The sequence below is a fragment of the Ranitomeya imitator genome, chromosome 1 (assembly GCF_032444005.1).
Source record: "Ranitomeya imitator isolate aRanImi1 chromosome 1, aRanImi1.pri, whole genome shotgun sequence".
Classification (NCBI taxonomy): domain Eukaryota; kingdom Metazoa; phylum Chordata; class Amphibia; order Anura; family Dendrobatidae; genus Ranitomeya; species Ranitomeya imitator.
Window position 1 is genome coordinate 1,192,098,615 of NC_091282.1, and position 26,095 is coordinate 1,192,124,709.

General features: G+C 45.5%; 1 protein-coding gene across 4 annotated transcripts in view; it reads right to left on the minus strand.

Annotated features, from left to right (window-relative positions):
• SLC2A9 (solute carrier family 2 member 9) overlaps positions 1-26,095 on the minus strand; it is a 574,319-nt gene that overhangs the window by 531,973 nt on the left and 16,251 nt on the right. Inside the window, exon 1 of one of the 4 annotated variants that reach the window (XM_069744848.1) lies at positions 21,386-21,421. The exons of the other annotated variants lie outside the window; for them this stretch is intronic. Coding sequence (XP_069600949.1) covers positions 21,386-21,391 — 6 coding nt within the window. The 5' untranslated portion in view covers positions 21,392-21,421. Of the gene's footprint in view, positions 1-21,385; positions 21,422-26,095 lie in introns of those variants that run through there. 4 annotated transcript variants of the gene reach the window in all.

Here is a 26,095-nt window from a genome sequence, read left to right on the forward strand (position 1 = left end):
CTGTACACCATTTGGCGGTATTATCTGAACATAAACCTGAGCCTATGCAGTGCGATAGGACTTTGACCAGAGCTGAAAGGCAAGAACACAGACGTCAGAATGGGCTGTGTTTCTACTGTGGTGATTCCACTCATGCTATCTCCGATTGTCCTAAGCGCACTAAGCGGTTCGCTAAGTCTGCCACCATTGGTACGGTACAGTCGAAATTTCTTTTGTCCGTTACTTTGATCTGCTCTTTGTCTTCCTATTCTGTCATGGCATTTATGGATTCAGGCGCTGCTCTGAATTTGATGGACTTGGAGTTTGCTAGGCGCTGTGGGTTTGTCTTGGAGCCCTTGCAGTGTCTTATTCCATTGAGAGGAATTGATGCTACGCCTTTGGCCAAGAATAAGCCTCAGTATTGGACCCAGCTGACCATGTGCATGGCTTCTGCGCACCATGAGGATATTCGCTTTCTGGTGTTGCAGAATCTGCATGATGTGGTCGTGTTGGGGTTGCCATGGCTACAAGTCCATAATCCAGTATTAGATTGGAAATCAATGTCTGTGTCCAGCTGGGGTTGTCAGGGGGTACATGGTGATGTTCCATTTCTGTCTATCTCATCATCCACCCCTTCTGAGGTCCCAGAGTTCTTGTCTGATTACCGGGATGTATTCGATGAGCCCAAGTCCAATGCCCTACCTCCGCATAGGGATTGTGATTGTGCTATCGAGTTGATTCCTGGTAGTAAGTTTCCTATGGGTCGACTGTTTAATTTATCTGTACCTGAGCACGCCGCTATGCGGAGTTACGTAAAAGAATCCTTGGAGAAGGGTCATATTCGGCCGTCGTCATCGCCATTGGGAGCAGGGGTTTTTTTGTGGCCAAGAAGGATGGTTCGCTGAGACCTTGTATTGATTACCGCCTTCTAAATAAAATCACGGTCAAATTTCAGTACCCCTTGCCGCTGCTATCTGATTTGTTTGCTCAGATTAAGGGGGCTAGTTGGTTCACCAAGATAGATCTTCGTGGTGCATATAATCTTGTGCGTATTAAACGGGGCGATGAATGGAAAACTGCATTCAATACGCCCGAGGGCCATTTTGAGTACCTAGTTATGCCATTCGGACTTGCCAATGCTCCATCAGTATTTCAGTCCTTTATGCATGACATCTTCCGAGAGTACCTGGATAAATTCCTGATTGTATATTTGGATGATATTTTGGTCTTCTCGGATGATTGGGAGTCTCATGTGAAGCAGGTCAGAATGGTGTTCCAGGTCCTGCGTGCTAATTCTTTGTTTGTGAAGGGATCAAAGTGTCTCTTTGGTGTTCACAAGGTTTCATTTTTGGGGTTCATTTTTTCCCCTTCTACCATCGAGATGGACCCTGTTAAGGTCCAGGCCATTTATGATTGGACTCAGCCGACATCTCTTTAGAGTCTGCAAAAGTTCCTTGGCTTTGCTAATTTTTATCGTCGCTTCATCTGTAATTTTTCTAGTATTGCTAAACCATTGACCGATTTGACCAAGAAGGGTGCTGATGTGGTCAATTGGTCGTCTGCTGCTGTGGAAGCTTTTCAAGAGTTAAAGCGTCGTTTTTGTTCTGCCCCTGTGTTGTGTCAAAAAGATGTTTCGCTTCCGTTCCATGTTGAGGTTGATGCTTCTGAAATTGGAGCGGGGGCTGTTTTGTCGCAAAGAGGTGCTGATTGCTCGGTGATGAAGCCATGCGCCTTCTTTTCCAGGAAGTTTTCGCCTGCTGAGCGAAATTATGATGTTGGCAATCGAGAGTTGCTGGCCATGAAGTGGGCATTCGAGGAGTGGCGTCATTGGCTTGAAGGAGCTAAGCATCGCGTGGAGGTCTTGACTGATCACAAGAACTTGACTTATCTCGAGTCTGCAAAATGGTTGAATCCTAGACAGGCTCGTTGGTGGCTGTTTTTCTCCCGTTTTGACTTTGTGGTTTCGTACCTTCCGGGCTCTAAAAATGTGAAGGCGGATGCCCTGTCTAGGAGTTTTGTGCCCGACTCTCCGGGTTTGCCTGAGCCGGCGGGTATTCTCAAAGAGGGAGTAGTTGTGTCTGCCATCTCCCCTGATTTGCGACGGGTGCTGCAAAAATTTCAGGCTAATAGACCTGATCATTGCCCAGCAGAGAAACTGTTTGTCCCTGATAGGTGGACGAATAAAGTTATCTCTGAGGTTCATTGTTCGGTGTTGGCTGGTCATCCTGGAATCTTTGGTACCAGAGATTTGGTGGCTAGATCCTTTTGGTGACCGTCTCTGTCGCGGAATGTGCGTTCTTTTGTGCAGTCCTGTGGGATTTGTGCTCGGGCTAAGCCCTGCTGTTCTCGTGCCAGTGGGTTGCTTTTGCCCTTGCCGATCCCGAAGAGGCCTTGGACACATATCTCTATGGATTTTATTTCGGATCTCCCCGTCTCTCAAAAAATGTCGGTCATTTGGGTAGTTTGTGATCGCTTCTCTAAGATGATCCATTTGGTACCCTTGTCTAAATTACCTTCCTCCTCTGATTTGGTGCCATTGTTCTTCCAGCATGTGGTTCGTTTACATGGCATTCCAGAGAACATCGTTTCTGACAGAGGTTCCCAGTTTGTTTCGAGGTTTTGGCGAGCCTTTTGTGCTAGGATGGGCATTGACTTGTCTTTTTCCTCGGCTTTCCATCCTCAGACGAATGGCCAGACTGAACGAACCAATCAGACCTTGGAAACATATCTGAGATGCTTTGTTTCTGCTGATCAGGATGATTGGGTGTCCTTTTTGCCGTTGGCTGAGTTCGCTCTTAATAATCGGGCCAGCTCGGCTACCTTGGTTTCACCGTTTTTCTGCAATCCTGGGTTCCATCCTCGTTTCTCTTCAGGGCAGGTTGAGTCTTCGGACTGTCCTGGTGTGGATACTGTGGTGGACAGGTTGCAGCGGATTTGGACTCATGTAGTGGACAATTTGACCTTGTCCCAGGAGAAGGCTCAACGTTTCGCTAATCGCAGACACTGTGTGGGTCCCCTACTTCGTGTTGGGGATTTGGTTTGGTTGTCATCTCGTTATATTCCTATGAAGGTTTCTTCTCCTAAGTTTAAGCCTCGTTTCATTGGTCCGTATAGGATTTCTGAGGTTCTTAATCCTGTGTCTTTTTGTTTGACCCTTCCAGATTCTTTTTCCATCCATAACGTATTCCATAGGTCATTGTTGCGGAGATACGTGGCGCCTGTGGTTCCATCTGTTGATCCTCCTGCCCCGGTTTTGGTGGACGGGGAGTTGGAGTATATAGTGGAGAAGATTTTGGATTCTCGTGTTTCGAGACGGAAACTCCAGTATCTGGTTAAGTGGAAGGGTTATGGTCAGGAAGATAATTCCTGGGTCTTTGCCTCTGATGTCCATGCTGCCGATCTTGTTCGTGCCTTTCATATGGCTCATCCTGGTCGTCCTGGGGGCTCTGGTGAGGGTTCGGTGACCCCTTCTCAAGGGGGGGGTACTGTTGTGAATTCTGTGATCAAGCTCCCTCCTGTGGTCACGAGTGGTACTGCGGCTTCTGAGTTTCCTTCCTCAGGTGATGAGGTTAAGTCGTTAGGTGCTGCTCTATTTAACTCCACCTAGTGCTTTGATCCTGGCCTCCAGTCAATGTTCTAGTATTGGTCTTGCTTCCTCCTGGATCGTTCCTGTGGCCTGTCTGCTCAGCATAAGCTAAGTTCTGCTTGTGTTACTTTTGTTGCTTATTTTCTGTCCAGCTTGCTTTTTTGCGTTTGCTTGCTTGCTGGAAGCTCTGAGACGCAGAGGGAGCACCTCCGTACCGTTAGTCGGTGCGGAGGGTCTTTTTGCCCCTCTGCGTGGTTGTTTGTAGGTTTTTGTGTTAACCGCAAAGCTATCTTTCCTATCCTCGGTCTATTCAGTAAGTCGGGCCTCACTTTGCTAAATCTATTTCATCTCTGTGTTTGTATTTTCATCTTACTCACAGTCATTATATGTGGGGGGCTGCCTTTTCCTTTGGGGAATTTCTCTGAGGCAAGGTAGGCTTATTTTTCTATCTTCAGGACTAGCTAGTTTCTCAGGCTGTGCCGAGTTGCATAGGGAGCGTTAGGCGCAATCCACGGCTACCTCTAGTGTGGTTTGATAGGTTTAGGGATTGCGGTCAGCAGAGTTTCCATGTCTCAGAGCTCGTCCTATGTTTTGTGGTTTTTGTCAGGTCACTTGTGTGCTCTGAACTTCAAGGTCCATTGTGGTTCTGAATTACCTATTCATAACATAGATCATCCCAGCATCCCAGTATATCAAGATAGCGAAAAACACACATATAACCTCGTTCCAACAAAGTTTAGACATACTAATTAATCTATGCTTAAAAACAACACCATTTGCAGATATTGCCATGGTATATCAGCATAAACTTTTGTAAATGGAATTGTATGGCTAATCATCATGAATATGTCCACAAATCCCCATGAATTACCAATATGGCTAAAAAAAACATGGCAATGCCTATGCAGCAACCTATATAGTAAATTGCTCCTTATAGTAAATTGTCCTTACTAGAATGGACAGAACAATCAGTTATGTGATCACTGTGTGTATTGAGGTAGTAGGAGCTTCTGGGTAGTAGGAGACACAGTCAGCTCAGCTAAGCATGCAGGAGGCAGAATTTACCCTGCCATTTGAGCGAATATACCAGCCCAAGTTACAGGTTAAATCAGATTTACAAAAAAAATTATTTACAGGTTGAAATGCTTCCACCAAAGGTCTTTTAAGACCTTGTGAGGGACGGAAAATGTGAAATAGGTGAAAAATAAATGAATAGGAAACAAATACCATAATAAACTAAAAGCCACTTCCAATCTATATTGCTATTGCTAGCCCAGCCATTGTAAAAAAAAAACTGTGTCTGATGTATACAAATATATCTTACAAATAGGGGGGATTTTTAAAAGTGTTTTAGTGGTCCTTTTTGGTCATATTTTTTTTATAAAATATGAAAAACAACATGTAGTTTCTATATTTCTCCAGTGATATCTTCCGATATCGGCTACAAATTTAAAAACAAGAGTATGAAAAAACATATCACAAAAAAAAGTTGCAAACATTTCTTACAGCTCTTTAAACCTCATGTACGAAGAGCCCTGAAAATGTTCATGGTCTAGAACGGGCTTAGTTGCCTGATCTTGAGCCAGTTAAAGAAGTTGTCCACTACTTGGATAGTTTCTTATTATACCCCTCGTGTGGTCTCGATAAAATAATAAAACCTATACTCACCTCCTGTGCTGGCGCCGTTCCCGCGGTGTCGGCATTCGCTCTTCTCGGGCTCTTGTGTGGTGTGTGGACAAATAATGCTGGCACCCAATCAGCGCTTGCATCATGTTGTCCCTGCCTTTGGACAAATCGAACATGAAGTAAGTCCAGGATCAGCTGAAGCTGAGACTTCCGCTTCATGATTGATTTCTCCGAAGGCGTCACGTGTCACAACACCGATTGAGAGCCCCGGGGAGAGCGACTGCCGACACCGCGGGAACAGTGCCGGTAGGGGTGGTGAGTATAAGTTTGGTATCACCGTAATCACACAGATCTGAAGAATCAGGTTCACATATCATTTGTACCCTACAATGAATACCATAAAAGCAAAATTCAAATTCTGCTGTGAGATTTCTGAACTGGAGGAGTAGAAATAGAAATGAATCTTTGGGCTATAATATTATGTAATCTGAGATCAGAGTGAGTAATGTATGTACTCCAGTTAAATGAATGTCAAATAAACTGTATATATAATAAGCGTGGTGTATTATCCAAATAGAATTATAACCAATATAGCGTATGGATAAAAATTAACCTTTAATAGGTATGTATTAAAATGGCCCTATAAGGCACATCAATTGAAAACAATGAAAAATAAAAAGAAAAAAGGACAAAACGAACAAAAGAAAATGGTAGTGCTCAGTGCCCTAATACCTACACAGAGGGAAAACTCAACAAAAACAAACAACAGATAACACAAACAGCACTGTAGTATGCTAAATCCTAGCCAAAACCTATTACAGTCTCTCCATGTGGACCAAGGATATATCCATTGGGATCATACACAATATAAGCTAGCAATAATATAATCAGGTGAATATATCAAAAAGGGATCTCACTAAAACACAGATCTAGTTCACCTTTTGTCGCTGCTAAATATTGTTAAGGGGGACTGAAAGGGTGGCTTATATCCAAAGGACTCTCGAAGTTACTTACTATGGATACTACAAATGGGATAAGCAACAGTGCAGTGTACAAACATTCCTGGACATCAAAAAAGCCTTCTTTTATAAGTCACCACCATATTACGGGATAGCCATAACTCATTGCCATATATGAGCATCCCTGCTGGGTTAAATAATAGCTTCTTAAAGGGTTAATGATTGTGAGTCTTTCAGAGACATGAACGCTGCGATGCAAACAATACAATGTGTAAAGAGCCCAATATATGGGTGGATCTCACCGCTTGTAAATCACTGCCATCGCCCGCCGTTCTCTTCCCTTCGCACATATCATACTAGACCCTCATGTCGGAATGTTAGATAGTGAAGCGGCGTCTCCCGACGCGTTTCTTCATCCAACATTCATCAGGGGAGAGGTGCTGCTGCCTTTGCGGGTTCCCCCTTCCGTGTAATTTCTAAACTACGCTCGGTGCCGCGCCACACTTAGCTCCGCCCATTGGCGTGTGACGCGCACCACGAGCTTGGCTCTGCCTTTCCGGTACAGTTGGAGGAATCCCCCTACCCGATGACGCACTGGGAATCCCGGCTCGAAGGCGCATGCGCCCCTCCATAGCCGGGCCAGTTACATCACTGGAAAACTATGTGGGTTCCTGCCGGATTTACAGCAAAAGAATGAATGGAATATAAATGCGTGCTTTCACGCTATTTAATACCATCAGGATGCTCATTTATATTTCAAATTCAGGCTCATCTGTAACCCAGTTAAAGAACATCCATCAACAGGAGCTGCAAATAACTTCATTCCTCCTGTTCACCTATTGGCATGATCCAGGAATATCTCAGCATGTATTTTAATCGTCATCAAACTGTCACAAAAAACCGGGTCAGTTAACCCTTCACTGAGACCCAAAAAAAGGTTAAAATCTGCCCCTTTTTCACTATTCCTAATTCCTATTCCGTTGCCCCATAGCTCTGCCATATAGCGCTCTGCACTGTTGCCCCATAGCTGTGCCATACAGTGCTCTGCACTGTTGCCCCATAGCTCTGCCATATAGTGCTCTGCACCATTGCCCCACAGCTGTGCCATATAGTGCTCTGCACCGTTGCCCCATAGCTCTGCCATATAGCGCTCTGCACCATTGCCCCATAGAATGCTCCACATAAATCTGTGCTGCTGCTGCTGCAATAAAAAAATAAAAAAACACATACTCACCTCTCTTGCTTGCAGCTCCTCGGCGCCATCTTCCCGGCGTCTCTCTGCACTGACTGATCAGGCAGAGGGCGGCGCGCACACTATATGCGTCATTGCGCCCTCTGACCTGCACAGTCAGAGCGCAGAGACGCCGGGAAGATGGAGCGGCGCCCGGCGTGTGGAACGAGGGAAGGTAAATATGACATACTTACCTGCTCCCGCCGTCCCGCTCCTTCCCCCGGACAGCTGATCTTCGGTGCCGCAGCCTCCTCGAGTATATACGGTAATTGTTTTTGTGATTATTTATTATGTTTGATTTGTAGCAATGAGAATACAATACATAATGCATATCAGATATTTACATTCCGAATCATAACTAATAAAATTACAGTTTTAAAGTAGCCACCAAAATTATTTTTTGGGTTGGGGGTCACCGCAACATGAGGAACTGTATTGCGGGGTCACGGCATTAGAAAGGTTGAGAACCACTGGTCTAAGCGAACTAGCCGTTGCTTCTCTCTCCCATTTGGCCAATAGACTGGGGTTTTTGTACCTGTAACCCGGTGCCAAAGTAATCCTAAGATGTCTTGGGACAATACCAGCTTTAATATAATTGTCAAGGCTTTGTACCTCCCACCACGAAGCTATCTGATCTTTGTATACCTTCGTCAGTTCTTTAAATGCAGCATTAAATGAGGGGACGTATTTCTTTTGGGTGTAAGATCTCTCAGAGAAAACCTCCCTGGCCTCCGTAACCCATTGATTAGTATCAATACCTGTACTGAGAAAACCTGCCATGCCAATGTAAAGTCTATATATATATATAATAAGCGTGGTGTATTATCCAAATAGAATTATAACTAGTGTTGAGCGATACCGTCCGATACTTGAAAGTATCGGTATCGGATAGTATCGGCCGATACCCGAAAAATATCGGATATCGCCGATACCGATATCCGATACCAATACAAGTCAATGGGACATCAAGTATCGGAATGTATCCTCATGGATCCCAGGGTCTGAAGGAGAGGAAACTCTCCTTCAGGCCCTGGGATCCATATTAAAGTGTAAAATAAAGAATTAAAATAAAAAATATTGTTATATTCACCTCTCCGGCGGCCCCTGGACATCAGCGGGAGGATCCGACGTCCGGCACGGCTTCTTTCTTCAAAATGCGCGCCTTTAGGACCTGTGGTATGACGTCCCGGCTTCTGATTGGTCGCGTGCCGCCCATGTGACCGCCACGCGACCAATCAGAAGCCGCGACGTCATTCCTCAGGTCCTAAAAGGCGCTCATTCTAGGACTTTAGCTGAGGAATGACGTCGCGGCTTCTGATTGGTCGCGTGGCGGTCACATGGGCGGCACGCGACCAATCAGAAGCCGGGACGTCATACCACAGGTCCTAAAGGCGCGCATTTTGAAGAAAGAAGCCGTGCCGGACGCCGGTTCCTCGCGCAGATGTCCAGGGGCCGCCGGAGAGGTGAATATAACAATATTTTTTATTTTAATTCTTTATTTTACACTTCCGATACCGATACCCGATATCACAAAAATATCGGATCTCGGTATCGGAATTCCGATACCGCAAGTATCGGCCGATACCCGATACTTGCGGTATCGGAATGCTCAACACTAATTATAACCAATATAGCGTATGGATAAAAATTAACCTTTAATAGGTATGTATTAAAATGGCCCTATAAGGCACATCAATTGAAAACAATGAAAAAGAAAAAGAAAAAAGGACAAAACGAACAAAAGAAAATGGTAGTGCTCAGTGCCCTAATACCTACACAGAGGGAAAACTCAACAAAAACAAACAACAGATAACACAAACAGCACTGTAGTATGCTAAATCCTAGCCAAAACCTATTACAGTCTCTCCATGTGGACCAAGGATATATCCATTGGGATCATCTATAATATAACGCTGGGAGCGTCACTCTGTCCGAAGCCTCTATAGACTGCGCAAGCGCAAGCGCCGGCGCAGTCTGGGCCTCACAGAGCGACGCTCCCGGGAGATCGCGGTGTGCGTTCACACTGAACACACACCGCGATCTCCACCGCAGAAGCAGGGACCGCCAGGAGGGTGAGTATCGGCCTATATTCACCTGTCCCCGTTCCATCGCTGAGCAGCACCATCTTCCCGGTCTTCGGTCTGTGGCCTTCAGTTCAGAGGGCACGATGACGCGCTTAATGCGCGCCGGCGCCGCCCTCTGACTGAATAGTCACGGCCAGGAGACCGGGAAGATGGCGGCGCTCAGCGATGGAACGCCGGACAGGTGAGTATAGTAAGTGCTGGGGGGGCCTGAGCTGGCGGCGATACCGGCACCTGACCCCCACAGCGCGCCGGTGTCCCCGCCTGCTCAGGCCCCCCAGCACTCGGCGCCGAGCGGGTAAGAGGCAGGATGGGGACGCAGGATGGAGCAGCACATAAGGATGGGGACGCAGGATGGAGCAGCACATAAGGATGGGGACGCAGGATGGAGCAGCACATAAGGATGGGGACGCAGGATGGAGCAGCACATAAGGATGGGGACGCAAGATGCAGCAGCACATAAGGATGGGGACGCAGGATGGGAGCAGCACATAAGGATGGGGACGCAGGATGGAGCAGCACATAAGGATGGGGACGCAGGATGGAGCAGCACATAAGGATGGGGACGCAGGATGGAGCAGCACATAAGGATGGGGACGCAGGATGGGAGCAGCACATAAGGATGGAGACGCAGGATGGAGCAGCACATAAGGATGGGGACGCAGGATGGAGCAGCACATAAGGATGGGGACGCAGGATGGGAGCAGCACATAAGGATGGGGACGCAGGATGGGAGCAGCACATAAGGATGGGGACGCAGGATGGAGCAGCACATAAGGATGGGGACGCAGGATGGAGCAGCACATAAGGATGGGGACGCAGGATGGAGCAGCACATAAGGATGGGGACGCAGGATGGGAGCAGCACATAAGGATGGGGACGCAGGATGGGAGCAGCACATAAGGATGGGGACGCAGGATGGAGCAGCACATAAGGATGGGGACGCAGGATGGGAGCAGCACATAAGGATGGGGACGCAGGATGGAGCAGCACATAAGGATGGGGACGCAGGATGGAGCAGCACATAAGGATGGGGACGCAGGATGCAGCAGCACATAAGGATGGGGACGCAGGATGGAGCAGCACATAAGGATGGGGACGCAGGATGGAGCAGCACATAAGGATGGGGACGCAGGATGGAGCAGCACATAAGGATGGGGACGCAGGATGGAGCAGCACATAAGGATGGGGACGCAGGATGGAGCAGCACATAAGGATGGGGACGCAGGATGGAGCAGCACATAAGGATGGGGACGCAGGATGCAGCAGCACATAAGGATGGGGACGCAGGATGCAGCAGCACATAAGGATGGGGACGCAGGATGCAGCAGCACATAAGGATGGGGACGCAGGATGGAGCAGCACATAAGGATGGGGACGCAGGATGGAGCAGCACATAAGGATGGGGACCAGGATGGAGCAGCACATAAGGATGGGGACGCAGGATGGAGCAGCACATAAGGATGGGGACGCAGGATGGAGCAGCACATAAGGATGGGGACGCAGGATGGAGCAGCACATAAGGATGGGGACGCAGGATGCAGCAGCACATAAGGATGGGGACGCAGGATGGAGCAGCACATAAGGATGGGGACGCAGGATGGAGCAGCACATAACAGGATGGGGACGCAGGATGCAGCATGAACATAAGGATGGGGACGCAGGATGGGAGCAGCACATAAGGATGGGGACGCAGGATGGGAGCAGCACATAAGGATGGGGACGCAGGATGCAGCACATAAGGATGGGGACGCAGGATGCAGCAGCACATAAGGATGGGGACGCAGGATGCAGCAGCACATAAAGATGGGGACGCAGGATGGAGCAGCACATAAGGATGGGGACGCAGGATGGGAGCAGCACATAAGGATGGGGACGCAGGATGGAGCAGCACATAAGGATGGGGACGCAGGATGCAGCCGCACATAAGGATGGGGACGCAGGATGCAGCAGCACATAAGGATGGGGACGCAGGATGCAGCAGCACATAAGGATGGGGACGCAGGATGGAGCAGCGCATGACAGGATGGGGACGCATGATGGAGCAGCGCATGACAGGATGGGGACGCAGGATGGAGCAGCGCATCACAGGATGGGGACGCAGGATGGGAGCAGCGCATCACAGGATGGGGACGCAGGATGGGAGCAGCGCATGACAGGATGGGGACGCAGGATGGAGCAGCACATACCATGATGGAGACAATATACCAATATAAATGCTCGCCACCCGGGCGTAGAACGGGTTCAATAGCTAGTACACAATATAAGCTAGCAATAATATAATCAGGTGAATATATCAAAAAGGGATCTCACTAAAACACAGATCTAGTTCACCTTTTGTCGCTGCTAAATATTGTTAAGGGGGACTGAAAGGGTGCCCTGAATTTGATGGACTTGGAGTATGCTAGGCGTTGTGGGTTTTTCTTGGAGCCCTTGCAGTGTCCTGTTACATACATAGTAACATAGTTAGTAAGGCCGAAAAAAGACATTTGTCCATCCAGTTCAGCCTATATTCCATCATAATAAATACCCAGATCTACGTCCTTCTACAGAACCTAATAATTGTATGATACAATATTGTTCTGCTCCAGGAAGACATCCAGGCCTCTCTTGAACCCCTCGACTGAGTTCGCCATCACCACCTCCTCAGGCAAGCAATTCCAGATTCTCACTGCCCTAACAGTAAAGAATCCTCTTCTATGTTGGTGGAAAAACCTTCTCTCCTCCAGACGCAAAGAATGCCCCCTTGTGCCCGTCACCTTCCTTGGTATAAACAGATCCTCAGCGAGATATTTGTATTGTCCCCTTATATACTTATACATGGTTATTAGATCGCCCCTCAGTCGTCTTTTTTCTAGACTAAATAATCCTAATTTCGCTAATCTATCTGGGTATTGCAGTTCTCCCATCCCCTTTATTAATTTTGTTGCCCTCCTTTGTACTCTCTCTAGTTCCATTATATCCTTCCTGAGCACCGGTGCCCAAAACTGGACACAGTACTCCATGTGCGGTCTAACTAGGGATTTGTACAGAGGCAGTATAATGCTCTCATCATGTGTATCCAGACCTCTTTTAATGCACCCCATGATCCTGTTTGCCTTGGCAGCTGCTGCCTGGCACTGGCTGCTCCAGGTAAGTTTATCATTAACTAGGATCCCCAAGTCCTTCTCCCTGTCAGATTTACCCAGTGGTTTCCCGTTCAGTGTGTAATGGTGATATTGATTCCCTCTTCCCATGTGTATAACCTTACATTTATCATTGTTAAACCTCATCTGCCACATTTCAGCCCAAGTTTCCAACTTATCCAGATCCATCTGTAGCAGAATACTATCTTCTCTTGTATTAACTGCTTTACATAGTTTTGTATCATCTGCAAATATCGATATTTTACTGTGTAAACCTTCTACCAGATCATTAATGAATATGTTGAAGAGAACAGGTCCCAATACTGACCCCTGCGGTACCCCACTGGTCACAGCGACCCAGTTAGAGACTATACCATTTATAACCACCCTCTGCTTTCTATCACTAAGCCAGTTACTAACCCATTTACACACATTTTCCCCCAGACCAAGCATTCTCATTTTGTGTACCAACCTCTTGTGCGGCACGGTATCAAACGCTTTGGAAAAATCGAGATATACCACGTCCAATGACTCACCGTGGTCCAGTCTATAGCTTACCTCTTCATAAAAACTGATTAGATTGGTTTGACAGGAGCGATTTCTCATAAACCCATGCTGATATGGAGTTAAACAGTTATTCTCATTGAGATAATCCAGAATAACATCCCTCAGAAACCCTTCAAATATTTTACCAACAATAGAGGTTAGACTTACTGGCCTATAATTTCCAGGTTCCATTGAGAGGAATTGATGCTACGCCTTTGGCCAAGAATAAGCCTCAGTACTGGACCCAGCTGACCATGTGCATGGCTCCTGCACATCAGGAGGTTATTCGCTTTCTGGTGTTGCATAATTTGCATGATGTGGTCGTGTTGGGGTTGCCATGGCTACAAGTCCATAATCCAGTATTAGATTGGAAATCCATGTCGGTGTCCAGCTGGGGTTGTCAGGGGGTACATGGTGATGTCCCATTTCTGTCTATTTCGTCATCCACCCCTTCTGAGGTTCCAGAGTTCTTGTCTGATTACCGGGATGTATTTGATGAGCCTAAGTCCGATGCCCTACCTCCGCATAGGGATTGTGATTGTGCTATCGATTTGATTCCTGGTAGTAAATTCCCAAAGGGTCGACTGTTTAATTTATCTGTGCCTGAGCACGCCGCTATGCGGAGTTACGTGAAGGAGTCATTGGAGAAGGGGCATATTCGCCCGTCATCGTCGCCATTAGGAGCAGGGTTCTTTTTTGTGGCCAAGAAGGATGGTTCGCTGAGACCTTGTATAGATTACCGCCTTCTAAATAAGATCACGGTTAAATTTCAGTACCCCTTGCCGTTGTTATCTGATTTGTTTGCTCGAATTAAGGGGGCTAGTTGGTTCACCAAGATAGATCTTCGTGGTGCGTATAATCTTGTGCGTATTAAGCAAGGCGATGAATGGAAAACTGCATTTAATACGCCCGAGGGCCATTTTGAGTATCTAGTAATGCCATTCGGACTTGCCAATGCTCCATCAGTGTTTCAGTCATTTATGCATGACATCTTCCGAGAGTACCTGGATAAATTTCTGATTGTGTACTTGGATGACATTTTGATCTTCTCGGATGATTGGGAGTCTCATGTGAAGCAGGTCAGAACGGTGTTTCAGGTGCTGCGTGCTAATTCTTTGTTTGTGAAGGGATCAAAGTGTCTCTTTGGTGTTCAGAAGGTTTCATTTTTGGGGTTCATCTTTTCCCCTTCTACTATCGAGATGGACCCTATTAAGGTCCAAGCCATCCATGATTGGACTCAGCCGACATCTCTGAAAAGTCTGCAAAAGTTCCTGAGCTTTGCTAATTTTTATCGTCGCTTCATCTGCAATTTTTCTAGTATTGCTAAACCATTGACCGATTTGACCAAGAAGGGTGCTGATGTGGTCAATTGGTCTTCTGCTGCTGTGGAAGCTTTTCAAGAGTTGAAGCGTCGTTTTTCTTCTGCCCCTGTGTTGTGTCAACCAGATGTTTCGCTTCCATTCCAGGTCGAGGTTGATGCTTCTGAGATTGGAGCAGGGGCTGTTTTGTCGCAGAGAAGTTCTGATTGCTGGGTGATGAAACCATGCGCCTTCTTTTCCAGGAAGTTTTCGCCTGCTGAGCGAAATTATGATGTTGGCAATCGAGAGTTGCTGGCCATGAAGTGGGCATTCGAGGAGTGGCGTCATTGGCTTGAAGGAGCCAAGCATCGCGTGGTGGTCTTGACTGATCATAAGAACTTGACTTATCTCGAGTCTGCCAAGCGGTTGAATCCTAGAAAGGCTCGTTGGTCGCTGTTTTTTGCCCGTTTTGACTTTGTGATTTCGTACCTTCCGGGCTCTAAAAATGTGAAGGCGGATGCTCTGTCTAGGAGTTTTGTGCCCAACTCTCCGGGTTTATCTGAGCCGGCGGGTATTCTCAAAGAGGGAGTAATTGTGTCTGCCATCTCCCCTGATTTGCGGCGGGTGCTGCAAAAATTTCAGGCTAATAAAAATGATCGTTGCCCAGCGGAGAAACTGTTTGTCCCTGATAGGTGGACGAATAAAGTTATCTCTGAGGTTCATTGTTCGGTGTTGGCTGGTCATCCTGGAATCTTTGGTACCAGAGAGTTAGTGGCTAGATCCTTTTGGTGGTCATCTCTGTCGCGGGATGTGCGTTCTTTTGTGCAGTCCTGTGGGATTTGTGCTCGGGCTAAGCCTTGCTGTTCTCGTGCCAGTGGGTTGCTTTTGCCCTTGCCGGTCCCGAAGAGGCCTTGGACACATATCTCTATGGATTTTATTTCAGATCTTCCCGTCTCTCAAAAAATGTTAGTCATTTGGGTGGTTTGTGATCGCTTCTCTAAGATGGTCCATTTGGTACCCTTGTCTAAATTACCTTCCTCCTCTGATTTGGTGCCATTGTTCTTCCAGCATGTGGTTCGTTTACATGGCATTCCAGAGAATATCGTTTCTGACTGAGGTTCCCAGTTTGTTTCGAGGTTTTGGCGAGCCTTTTGTGCTAGGATGGGCATTGACTTGTCTTTTTCCTCGGCTTTCCATCCTCAGACTAATGGCCAGACCGAACGAACCAATCAGACCTTGGAAACATATCTGAGATGCTTTGTTTCTGCTGATCAGGATGACTGGGTGTCCTTTTTGCCTTTGGCTGAGTTCGCCCTTAATAATCGGGCCAGCTCGGCTACCTTGGTTTCGCCGTTTTTCTGCAACTCTGGGTTCCATCCTCGTTTCTCTTCAGGGCAGGTTGAGTCTTCAGACTGTCCTGGTGTGGATACTGTGGTGGACAGGTTGCAGCAGATTTGGACTCATGTAGTGGACAATTTGACCTTGTCCCAGGAGAAGGCTCAACGTTTCGCTAATCGCAGACGCTGTGTGGGTCCCCGACTTCGTGTTGGGGATTTGGTTTGGTTATCTTCTCGTCATATTCCTATGAAGGTTTCCTCTCCTAAGTTTAAACCTCGTTTCATTGGTCCGTATAGGATTTCTGAGGTTCTTAATCCTGTGTCTTTTCGTCTGACCCTTCCAGATTCTTTTTCCATTCATAACGTATTCCATAGGTCATTGTTGCGGAGATACGTGGCACCTATGGTTCCATCTGTTGATCCTCCTGCCCCGGTTTTGGTGGAGGGGGAGTTGGAGTATATTGTGGAGAAGATTTTGGATTCTCGTGTTTCAAGACGGAAACTCCAGTATCTGGTTAAGTGGAAGGGTTATGCTCAGGAAGATAATTCCTGGGTCTTTGCCTCTAATGTCCATGCTCCCGATCTTGTTCGTGCCTTTCATATGGCTCATCCTGGTCGTCCTGGGGGCTCTGGTGAGGGTTCGGTGACCCCTCCTCAAGGGGGGGTACTGTTGTGAATTCTGTGGCAGAGCTCCCTCCTGTGGTCACAAGTGGTACTTCGGCTGATTCTCTCTGTGAGCTTCCGTTGGTGGAGGAGAGTGGTACTGCGGCTTCTGAGTTTCCTTCCTCAGGTGATGTGGTGAAGTCGTTAGGTGCTGCTCTATTTAACTCCACCTAGTGCTTTGATCCTGGCCTCCAGTCAATGTTCTAGTATTGGACCTGTTTCCTCCTGGATCATTCCTGTGGCCTGCTGCTCTGCATAGCTAAGTTCCGCTTTTGCTATTTGTTTGCTGTTTTTTTCTGTCCAGCTTGCTTATTTGTTTTCTCGTGCTTGCTGAAAGCTCTGGGACGCAGAGGGTGTACCTCCGTGCCATTAGTTCGGTATGGAGGGTCTTTTTGCCCCCTTTGCGTGGTTGTTTGTAGGGTTTTGAGTTGACCGCAAAGTTACCTTTCCTATCCTCGCTCTGTTCAGAAAGTCGGGTCTCACTTTGCTAAATCTATTTCATCTCTACGTTTGTCTTTTCATCTTAACTCACAGTCATTATATGTGGGGGCTGCCTTTTCCTTTGGGGTATTTCTCTGAGGCAAGGTAGGCTTATTTTCTATCTTCAGGCTAGCTAGTTTCTCAGGCTGTGCCGAGTTGCATAGGGAGCGTTAGGCGCAATCCACGGCTGCCTCTAGTGTGGTTGGAGAGGATTAGGGATTGCGGTCAGCAGAGTTCCCACGTCTCAGAGCTTGTTCTATGTTTTTGGGTTATTGTCAGGTCACTGTATGTGCTCTGACTTCTATGTCCATTGTGGTACTGAATTACCAGATCACAACAGCCCCTGTTCTGTCATGTGCTGCTCCCATCCTGCGCCCTTTCTGTCATGTGCTGCTGCCATCCTGTGCCCCCGTTCTGTCATGTGCTGCTCCCATCTTGCGCCCCCATTCTGTCATGTGCTGCTCCCATCCTATGCCCCTGTTCTGTCATGTGCTGCTCCCATCTTTCGCCCCCATTCTGTCATGTGCTGCTGCCATCCTGCGCCCCCGTTCTGTCATGTGCTGCTACCATCCTGCGCCCGTTCTGTCATGTGCTGCTGCCATCCTGCGCCCGTTCTGTCATGTGCTGCTCCCATCCTGCGCCCCTGTTCTGTCATGTGCTGCTACCATCCTGCGCCCGTTCTGTCATGTGCTGCTGCCATCCTGCGCCCGTTCTGTCATGTGCTGCTGCCATCCTGCGCCCCCGTTCTGTCATGTGCTGCTCCCATCCTGCGCCACCATTGTATTTTATGCCCCCCATAAGATGCTCCATTATATATGCCCCGTATGCTGCCATGTATAAAAAAAAAATACCATACTCACCTATCGTCGCTGGGCGCCGAGTGCTGGGGGCCTGAGCAGGCGGGGACACCGGCGCGCTGTGGGGGTCAGGTGCCGGAGTCACCGCTAGCTCAGGCCCCCTGCACTTGCTATACTCACCTGTCTGTCCCGTTCCAGCGCTGCGCACCACCATCTTCCGGCTCCTCTGGCTGTGACTGTTCAGTCAGAGGGCGGCGCCGGCGCGCATTAAGCGCGTCATCGCGCCCTCTGAACTGGGAACGTCACAGCAGAGGACCCGGGAGACGGAGCCGCACGCAGCGCTGGAACGGGGGACCGGTGAATATACTTACCCTCCTGGCGGTCCCTGACTCTCCGGTGTAGATCGCGGTGTGCGTTCAGTGTTTACGCATACCGCGATCTCCTGGGAGCGTCACTCTGTGAGGCCCAGACTGCGCCAGCGCTTGCGCTTGCGCAGTCTATAAAGGCTTCGGACAGAGTGACGCTCCCAGCGTTACATTATAGATGCCCTGGCACTGGTAATCTGCAGTTTTATGGCTTTTCACCTGTTTTGGGCAAGTTGCCAGTATAGTGGGTAGAAAGAAATATAAACAGATTTGCTTTCCACAGAAATCTATCCACCCCCTACCCACACGGATTCCTTTATGAGTCACGTTTCTAATTATGGTAGTTCATCATTTACTGAGACTCTAGTGGTTTGCAAATACAGATTGTAAAGATGTGCAGACATTTTATCAGCAAGTGCCAACATTGCACTCAAAGTCATCAATGAGCATAGGAATGTCAAACAGACTTCTTAAAGGCTGGTTCACTCCAAAGTATAAATCAGATGAGTCACGCAGGTTCCAACAGGCCCACAGGGGAACTGGAGAATCCCCGGTAGGCCTATGTGAAGTTCTGGCCCACAGGTGAACCGGAGAATCCTCCGGTAGGCCTATGTGAAGTACTGGCCCACAGGGGAACTGGAGAATCCTCCGGTAGGCCTATGTGAAGTACTGGCCCACAGGGGAACTGGAGAATCCCCCGGTAGGTCTATGTGAAGTTCTGGCCCACAGGGGAAGCGGAGAATCCCCCGGTAGGTCTATGTGAAGTTCTGGCCCACAGGGGAACCGGAGAATCCTCCGGTAGGCCTATGTGAAGTACTGGCCCACAGGGGAACTGGAGAATCCTCCGGTAGGCCTATGTGAAGTACTGGCCCACAGGGGAAGCGGAGAATCCCCCGGTAGGTCTATGTGAAGTACTGGCCCACAGGGGAATGGGAGAATCCTCCGGTAGGCTGCTGTGAAGGAGTGCTAATGTGTAGTGTTATTATATTATACCTCATTAACAATTTGCAGAAAAAAAAGTATCATCTAATCATTCATTAAACAAGCTAGCCAAATTAATATTATATAGAGGCAAAAATAAATTGTGTACTAGTGTAAGGTTATTTTTGCATGTAGATGAACAATGGGCCCCAAGAATCAATGCTACTGGTGGGCTTCTGCCAACCAAGTCTGACGGAAGTGCTATCTGATTTCTCATCGGGCAGCACTCGGACCAATGTTATTCAATGGGTCAGTGATGATGACAGATTTCTTTCACTGACAGAATATGTCTGTGAAAAAACTCACAGCATGCCGCAATTTCACTGTGAAATCAGATAGGTGCAAGAAGAAAAATCAAAAGGTTGCAGCGTAGCATCTGATTATTACAGATACATTACAATTCTGTAACATAGGATGCTGTAAATGGCCCTTTAAAAGATTAATAACATATTTTAAAAAACTTATTGCACAGAACTAGGGTCAACAGAAAAATCAATACGATTTGCATCCAGATAAGTTGTCAAATTTTTTTTCTCACTTGTCATCCATGTTCAATCCATTTTTTTTCTTACAGCAGCAGCTATTAACCCCTTTCCAACATGTAGCGTAATAGTTCGCCCATGTCGAACTCCCCCTGTTTGGTGTGGGCTCTGGCGCTGAGCCCGCACCTTTCCGGGTACATGACACCTGATCTATACAGCAGACATGTGCCTGCAACAGCTGCGAGTGGAATCATGATCCACCCGTGGGTGTTAACTAGTTAAATGCCGCTATCAATCTCTGGCAGCGGCATTTAACTTGCGCTTACAGGAAGCATGTCACTAATCCTGCCCATTAGTGACCCCGTCACATGATTGCGGGTCACCGATGAGTCATCACGACAACCAGAGGTCTGCAGCAGACCTCTATGTTTATCATAGCCAGATTGCTGTGGTTGGCACTCATAGCAGGTAAACATTTCTGGAACACCCAGGCGATCTGATCATCCCATGGAGATTATTTTAGCATGCAAAAAGTAAAAAAAAAAGTTTCTAAAAATGTTGAAAAAATAAAATATAAAAGTTCAAATCAGCCCCCATACGCCCCATTCAAAATAATACAATAAAAAAATTAAGTATACACATATTTGGTATCGCCAAGTTTAGAATCACCCGATCTATCAATATAGAAAAATACAAAACCTGATCGGTAAACAGCATAATGAGAAAAAAATTAAAAATCACCAGAATTATGTCTTTGGGTCACCGCTACATTAAAATGAAATGCAATAATGGCCAATCAAAACATCATATATACAACAAAATGATATCAATAAAAAAAATAAGCGACATTTTTTAATTCAACAAATTTTGGATTTTTTGATCACCTAAATAAAAAATAACCTTTCTCAGAAAAACAACTTTGGAATTGCACTTTTTTTTTGCAATTTCACCGCACTTGAAATTTTTTCCCATTTTCTGGTACTTGATATGTTAAAACCAATGGTGTCTTCAAAAGTACAACTCGTCCCACAAAAAACAAGCACAGAAAAATAAAAAAGTTATGGCTCTGGGAAGAAATGGAGCAAAAAACAGAAATTCAAAAACTGAAATACCCCTGGTTGTTAAGGGGTTAATCAATTTAAAGACCATTTAGTATTTCATATCCTATACAGAATTGCACTGTATCCATAAAAATCAGATCCCAATTTCATGCATCTGATTTTTTTTTCTCTCTCACCCATTTGATTTCAGAGAGAAACCGCAGCGACTGTTTTTACAAAAAGTCAAAATAATTCATCATCGTGACTGTCCCATTGAGTAATATTGGTTCGTGTTCTATCCAATAAAAAATTGGGTAGCACTCATCTAATTTATACGACGGTGTTAATGATCCCTAAAGGCTCTATCTTTTGCAAAAACTCCACTGAAATTTTTCATACAGTTTTTTTTTAGCCAAAGCCAAAATTGGATGAGATATAATAGAAATATATAGGAAGGATTTACAGTATACTTCTCCTTAGAAAACATCGAAATGTGCAAAATCATTTTTCTAGCAGATTTGTTGAGTTAACGCAACGTGCACTTTCTTAAAAATAAGTAATAATATATTAAAACATCTTATTATGTCTTATAACACAAAGTTAATATTGAAATCGTATTCTAAAAATCAATAAATTGGCTGGAGTAATAATATGTAGAAAATGTACCAGAACCAACAACTTTCGAGTTTGTAATTTAATTCTGGTTTTTTTTTCTGAATAATCATAGTGAAGGCGTAAAGAATTAAATAAACACATACAAGATCTGATGGATCATTGATTTCTTTTCTTAGGGATCTCTATGTACTTACCATCATCCCACCTCCTTTATAACAAGAGTTTTGGAGAGAAGACTGCACTTAATATCATATTTTTATGAAGCTACTTAGGAAATTGATATCACAAGCTTCGGAGTAACAGAACTCCCTTATTTTGGAACTGACTCATTTGATTTGTTGTAATTGGCAACGTGAGCACTTTCTTAATTTTCTCTTTGGAGTCAGAAAAATAACTGCTATTATTATCAGCGTCCGCAGCAGAGCTGTACTTATTATGACGTGACATTTACTATGAGGAGCCCCGTCCTAAAAATATAAAGTGCAAAAGGGACCAATGTGCGAAGCATCAGCGATTGAGAGGTCCAGTAAGAAACGCATTTGTGGCTGCAGCCATGGAAATAATCAGAGCCCTGTAGAGTAAGGATTTAACCCTAACCTACTCGGCTTTTGTACGTTATATAATATATATATATATATATATATACTGTATATATATATATATACTAGATGGTGGCTCGATTCTAAAGCATCGGGTATTCTTATATATGTATGTTCGTCGAGCTGTGAGTGGGGGTTAAATTCTGCGCCATTATCGCTGATTGGTTGTGGCCAGCCAGGCGCGACCAATCAGCGAAGCGTGGTTGAAATCCCGCACCTATTCGCAGCCGGACTACGTTTCGCTGATTGGTCGCGGTTGGCCGGGCACGACTAATCACCGAAGCGGTGTTTAAATCCCTCCGCAATATCGCTGATATGTCCCGGTCGGCCGCGTAGTATATACCACAGCCACATAGTATATAGCACAGCAATGTAGTATATAACACAGTGATGTAGTATATAACACAGCCCACGCAGTAGATAGCACAGCCACGTAGTATATAGTGCAACCACGTAGTATATAGCACAGCCACGTAGTTTATAGCACAGCCACGTAGTATATAACACAGCCATGTAGTATATAACACAGCCACTTAATATATAGCAAAGCCACGTATTATATAACACAGCGATGTAGTATATAACACAGCCCACGCAGTAGATAGCACAGCCACGTAGTATATAGTGTAACCACGTAGTATATAGCACAGCCACGTAGTATATAGCACAGCCACGTAGTATATAACACAGCCATGTAGTATATAACACAGCCACGTAGTATATAGCACAGCCACATAGTATATGGCACAGCCACAGAGTATGTGTCTCATGTGTTTTTTCATATATTTCACAAGCCATTATGCTATTCCCATTTCATGTATCACACATTTTCTTGCCTTAGCACAGTAAATTTTGAGTGCAGCCATTGATCTATTTGCTATATGACTTTCTTGGTTATGCACCAGTTCAGACTAGATTGCTGTTCAGTCAGTTTTCCTATATTTACTATGTACTATTTTTTCTGACTTGAACGCCCCGCCCTTCACCATGCTGTGATTTTAATTACATCCAAACACAGTTGGTTCTGAGCTTCCTATATAAGCAGGCTTTACCACGTTATTAGCCATAGGTAAGTGTTCACACTAGGCAGTCAGCTCAGGTACCCATCCGTTCTGAGATTACCTTGACGTTTGGTGGATGGGCTCACAACTTTTGGCCAAATCTTGTGCTAAGTATCTCATGTGTTTTTTCATATATTTCACAAGCCATTATGCTATTCCCATTTCATGTATCACACATTTCCTTGCCTTAGCACAGTAAATTTTGAGTGCAGCCATTGATCTATTTGCTATATAGCACAGCCACAGAGTATATAGCACAGCCACAGAGTATATAGCACAGCCACAGAGTATATAGCACAGCCACATAGTATACAGCACAGCCACATAGTATACAGAACAGCCACATAGTATACAGAACAGCCACATAGTATATAGCAGCCACATAGTATATAGCACAGCCCACATAATATATAGCACAGCCCACGCAGTAGATAACAAAGGATACGTAGTTTATAACACAGGCCACGCAGTATATAACACTGCCCACGCAGTATGTAACAAAGGCCACATAGTATATAGCAGCCAGGCAGTATATAACACAGCCCACGCAATATATAGCACAGCCCACGTAGTATATAACACAGCCCACATAATATATAACACAGGCCACGTAGTATATAACACAGGCCACGCAGTATATAACACTGCCCACGCAGTATATAACACCACCCACATAGTATATAGCAGCCAGGCAGTATATAACACAGCCCACGCAATATATAGCACAGCCCACGTAGTATAGCACAGCCCACAAAGTATATAACACAGGCCACGTAGTATATAACACAGGCCACGTAGTATATAACACAGGCCATGCAGTATACAACACAGCCCACGTAGTATATAGCACAGCTCATGCAGTATATGACACAGCCCACGCAGTATATAACACTGCCCACGTGGTATATAGCACAGCCTACGTAGAATATAGCAGCTAGTCAGTATATAACACAGCCCACGCAATATATAGCACAGCCCACATGGTATATATCACAGCCCATGCAGTATATAACACAGCCCACGTAGTATATAGCATTGTGGGCACCATATCCCTGTTAAAAAAAAGAATAAAAATAAAAAATAGTTATATACTCACCCTCCGTCATCCACCGAAGCTGTCCCGACGCGCACAATGCGGCTGCCAGCTTCCGTTCCCAGAGATGCATTGCGAAATTACCCAGATAATTTAGCGGTCTCACGAGACTGCCAAGTCATCTGGGTAATTTCGCAATGCATCTTCTGAGAACGAAAGCTGGAATACACATTGTGCGCATCGATGGACGTTGGAAGGTGAGAATAGCACAATTTTTTTAAAATTATTTTTAACATTATATCTTTTTACTATTGATGCTGCATAGGCAGCATCAATAGTAAAAAGTTGGTCCGGGATGGGGCGTCACACTGGCGCTGAGTGGAGGGGAGTAGGGAGGGGCCAATTCGCGGCTGGACTAAGCCTGTCGCTGATTGGTCATGGCATGCCGGCCGCGACCAATCAGTGACGTGGGATTTCTGCTACAGACAGGCAGAGTACCCCTTAAGCGATGCACAGTACAGACCAAAAGGGGTGTCCAAACTTTTGGTCTGTACTATAAATATATATATACACAAACAACAGAATATAACTCCAAGTAAATCAGGCTTCTGTGAAATCAAACTGTCCACTTAGGAAGCATCACTGATTGACAATCAATTTCACATGCTGTTGTGCAAATGGAATAGAAAACAGATGGAAATTATTGGCAATTATCAAGACACCCTCAATAAAGGAGTGGTTCTGCAGGTGGGGACCACAGACTACAACTCAGTACCAATGCTTTCTGGCTGATGTTTTGGTCACTTTTGAATGTTGGTTGTGCTTTAACACTCGTGGTAGCATGAGACGGACTCTACAACCCACACAAGTGGCTCAGGTAGTGCAGCTCATCCAGGATGGCACATAAATGTCAACACAAGAAAAGAAAAAAACGACTAAAAAGTCATAGCCAGCTCACCAACCAGACCATCAAGCGCGGAGCGCGGAAGCCCATCCTGACCAAGACGTCCAGCAGCAACAACTCCAAACAATGTAGATACTCCAGCTCCAGCAAGATGGGTAAAAAAATGTATATTTTATTAATCCAAAGTGGCAATAAAAAAGGAAAAACTCCTTACAAACGGTGGACCAAACAGGTGAGTGTATAAATAAGGCTACGCGTTTCGACCTATATCGGTCTTACTCATGCCTATACAATTCCAAGAATGAGCGTAATACATATAGCCCATTCAGACCTAAGACACACCCCTCGTGTCACATGATTAATTCATAAGGTCCTGGAACCGTATATATTTTAAATACATTATTAAATACATTATTTTAAATACATTACATACAATAACACACAAAATACAATAAAACATCAACAGTAATGATACATAATTTCATTTCTCTTGTTCATGCCTGCAGGAAAGTGAGTATTTAAATTTTAGATCCAAAAAGCCTCTCTCGTGAGTAGGCGTCTCTTTAGATCTCCTCTGCGATATGACAGATATACTTTCTCAATGCCGTGCACTCTTAAAGCCGTAATGTCCCCATTATGCTGCATATTGAAGTGTTTTGACACCATAGAAATATTTCTATTCCTCATGTTAGGATTAATAGCATCTCTAATGTGTTGGGTTACACGTGTTTTTAATTTACGTGAGGTACATCCTATATAGGAAATCTGGCATAATATGCAATCTACTTTGTAAACCACATTTTTCGTGTGGCAATTGATAAAGCTATTTATTTTGTACTCTTTAGTTTTTTCTGAGTTTTGAAAACTATTACCCGGCTGTATCTGTGCACAGGTACTGCAAGCAGGAGTACCGCATCTGAAAAAACCTTTACAATCAAGCCATGTACTGGATCTAGCTTTGGTTGGAGTTGAATTCGGGGCAATTAGATCACCAATAGTTTGTGCCCTCCTTGCTACCACATTTACTCCATCCTTTAGTATATCCAATAGTATATTATCTTCGTACAGAATAGATAATCTTTTATTGATTATGCCTTTAATTTGATTAAACTGGGAAGAAAACTGCAGACAGACATGCGGCTTTCCATCATAATTTTTCTTTTTTAGCAACTCATCATTAGCTGGCATTAATAAATCCTCCCTCCGTTTTCTATCAACTACATTTATGGCTCTATTTAAAGTCCAGTTTGGATACTTTCGAATTTTAAGTTTATTACTAAGTTCACCAAATTCTCTTAATTTATCCT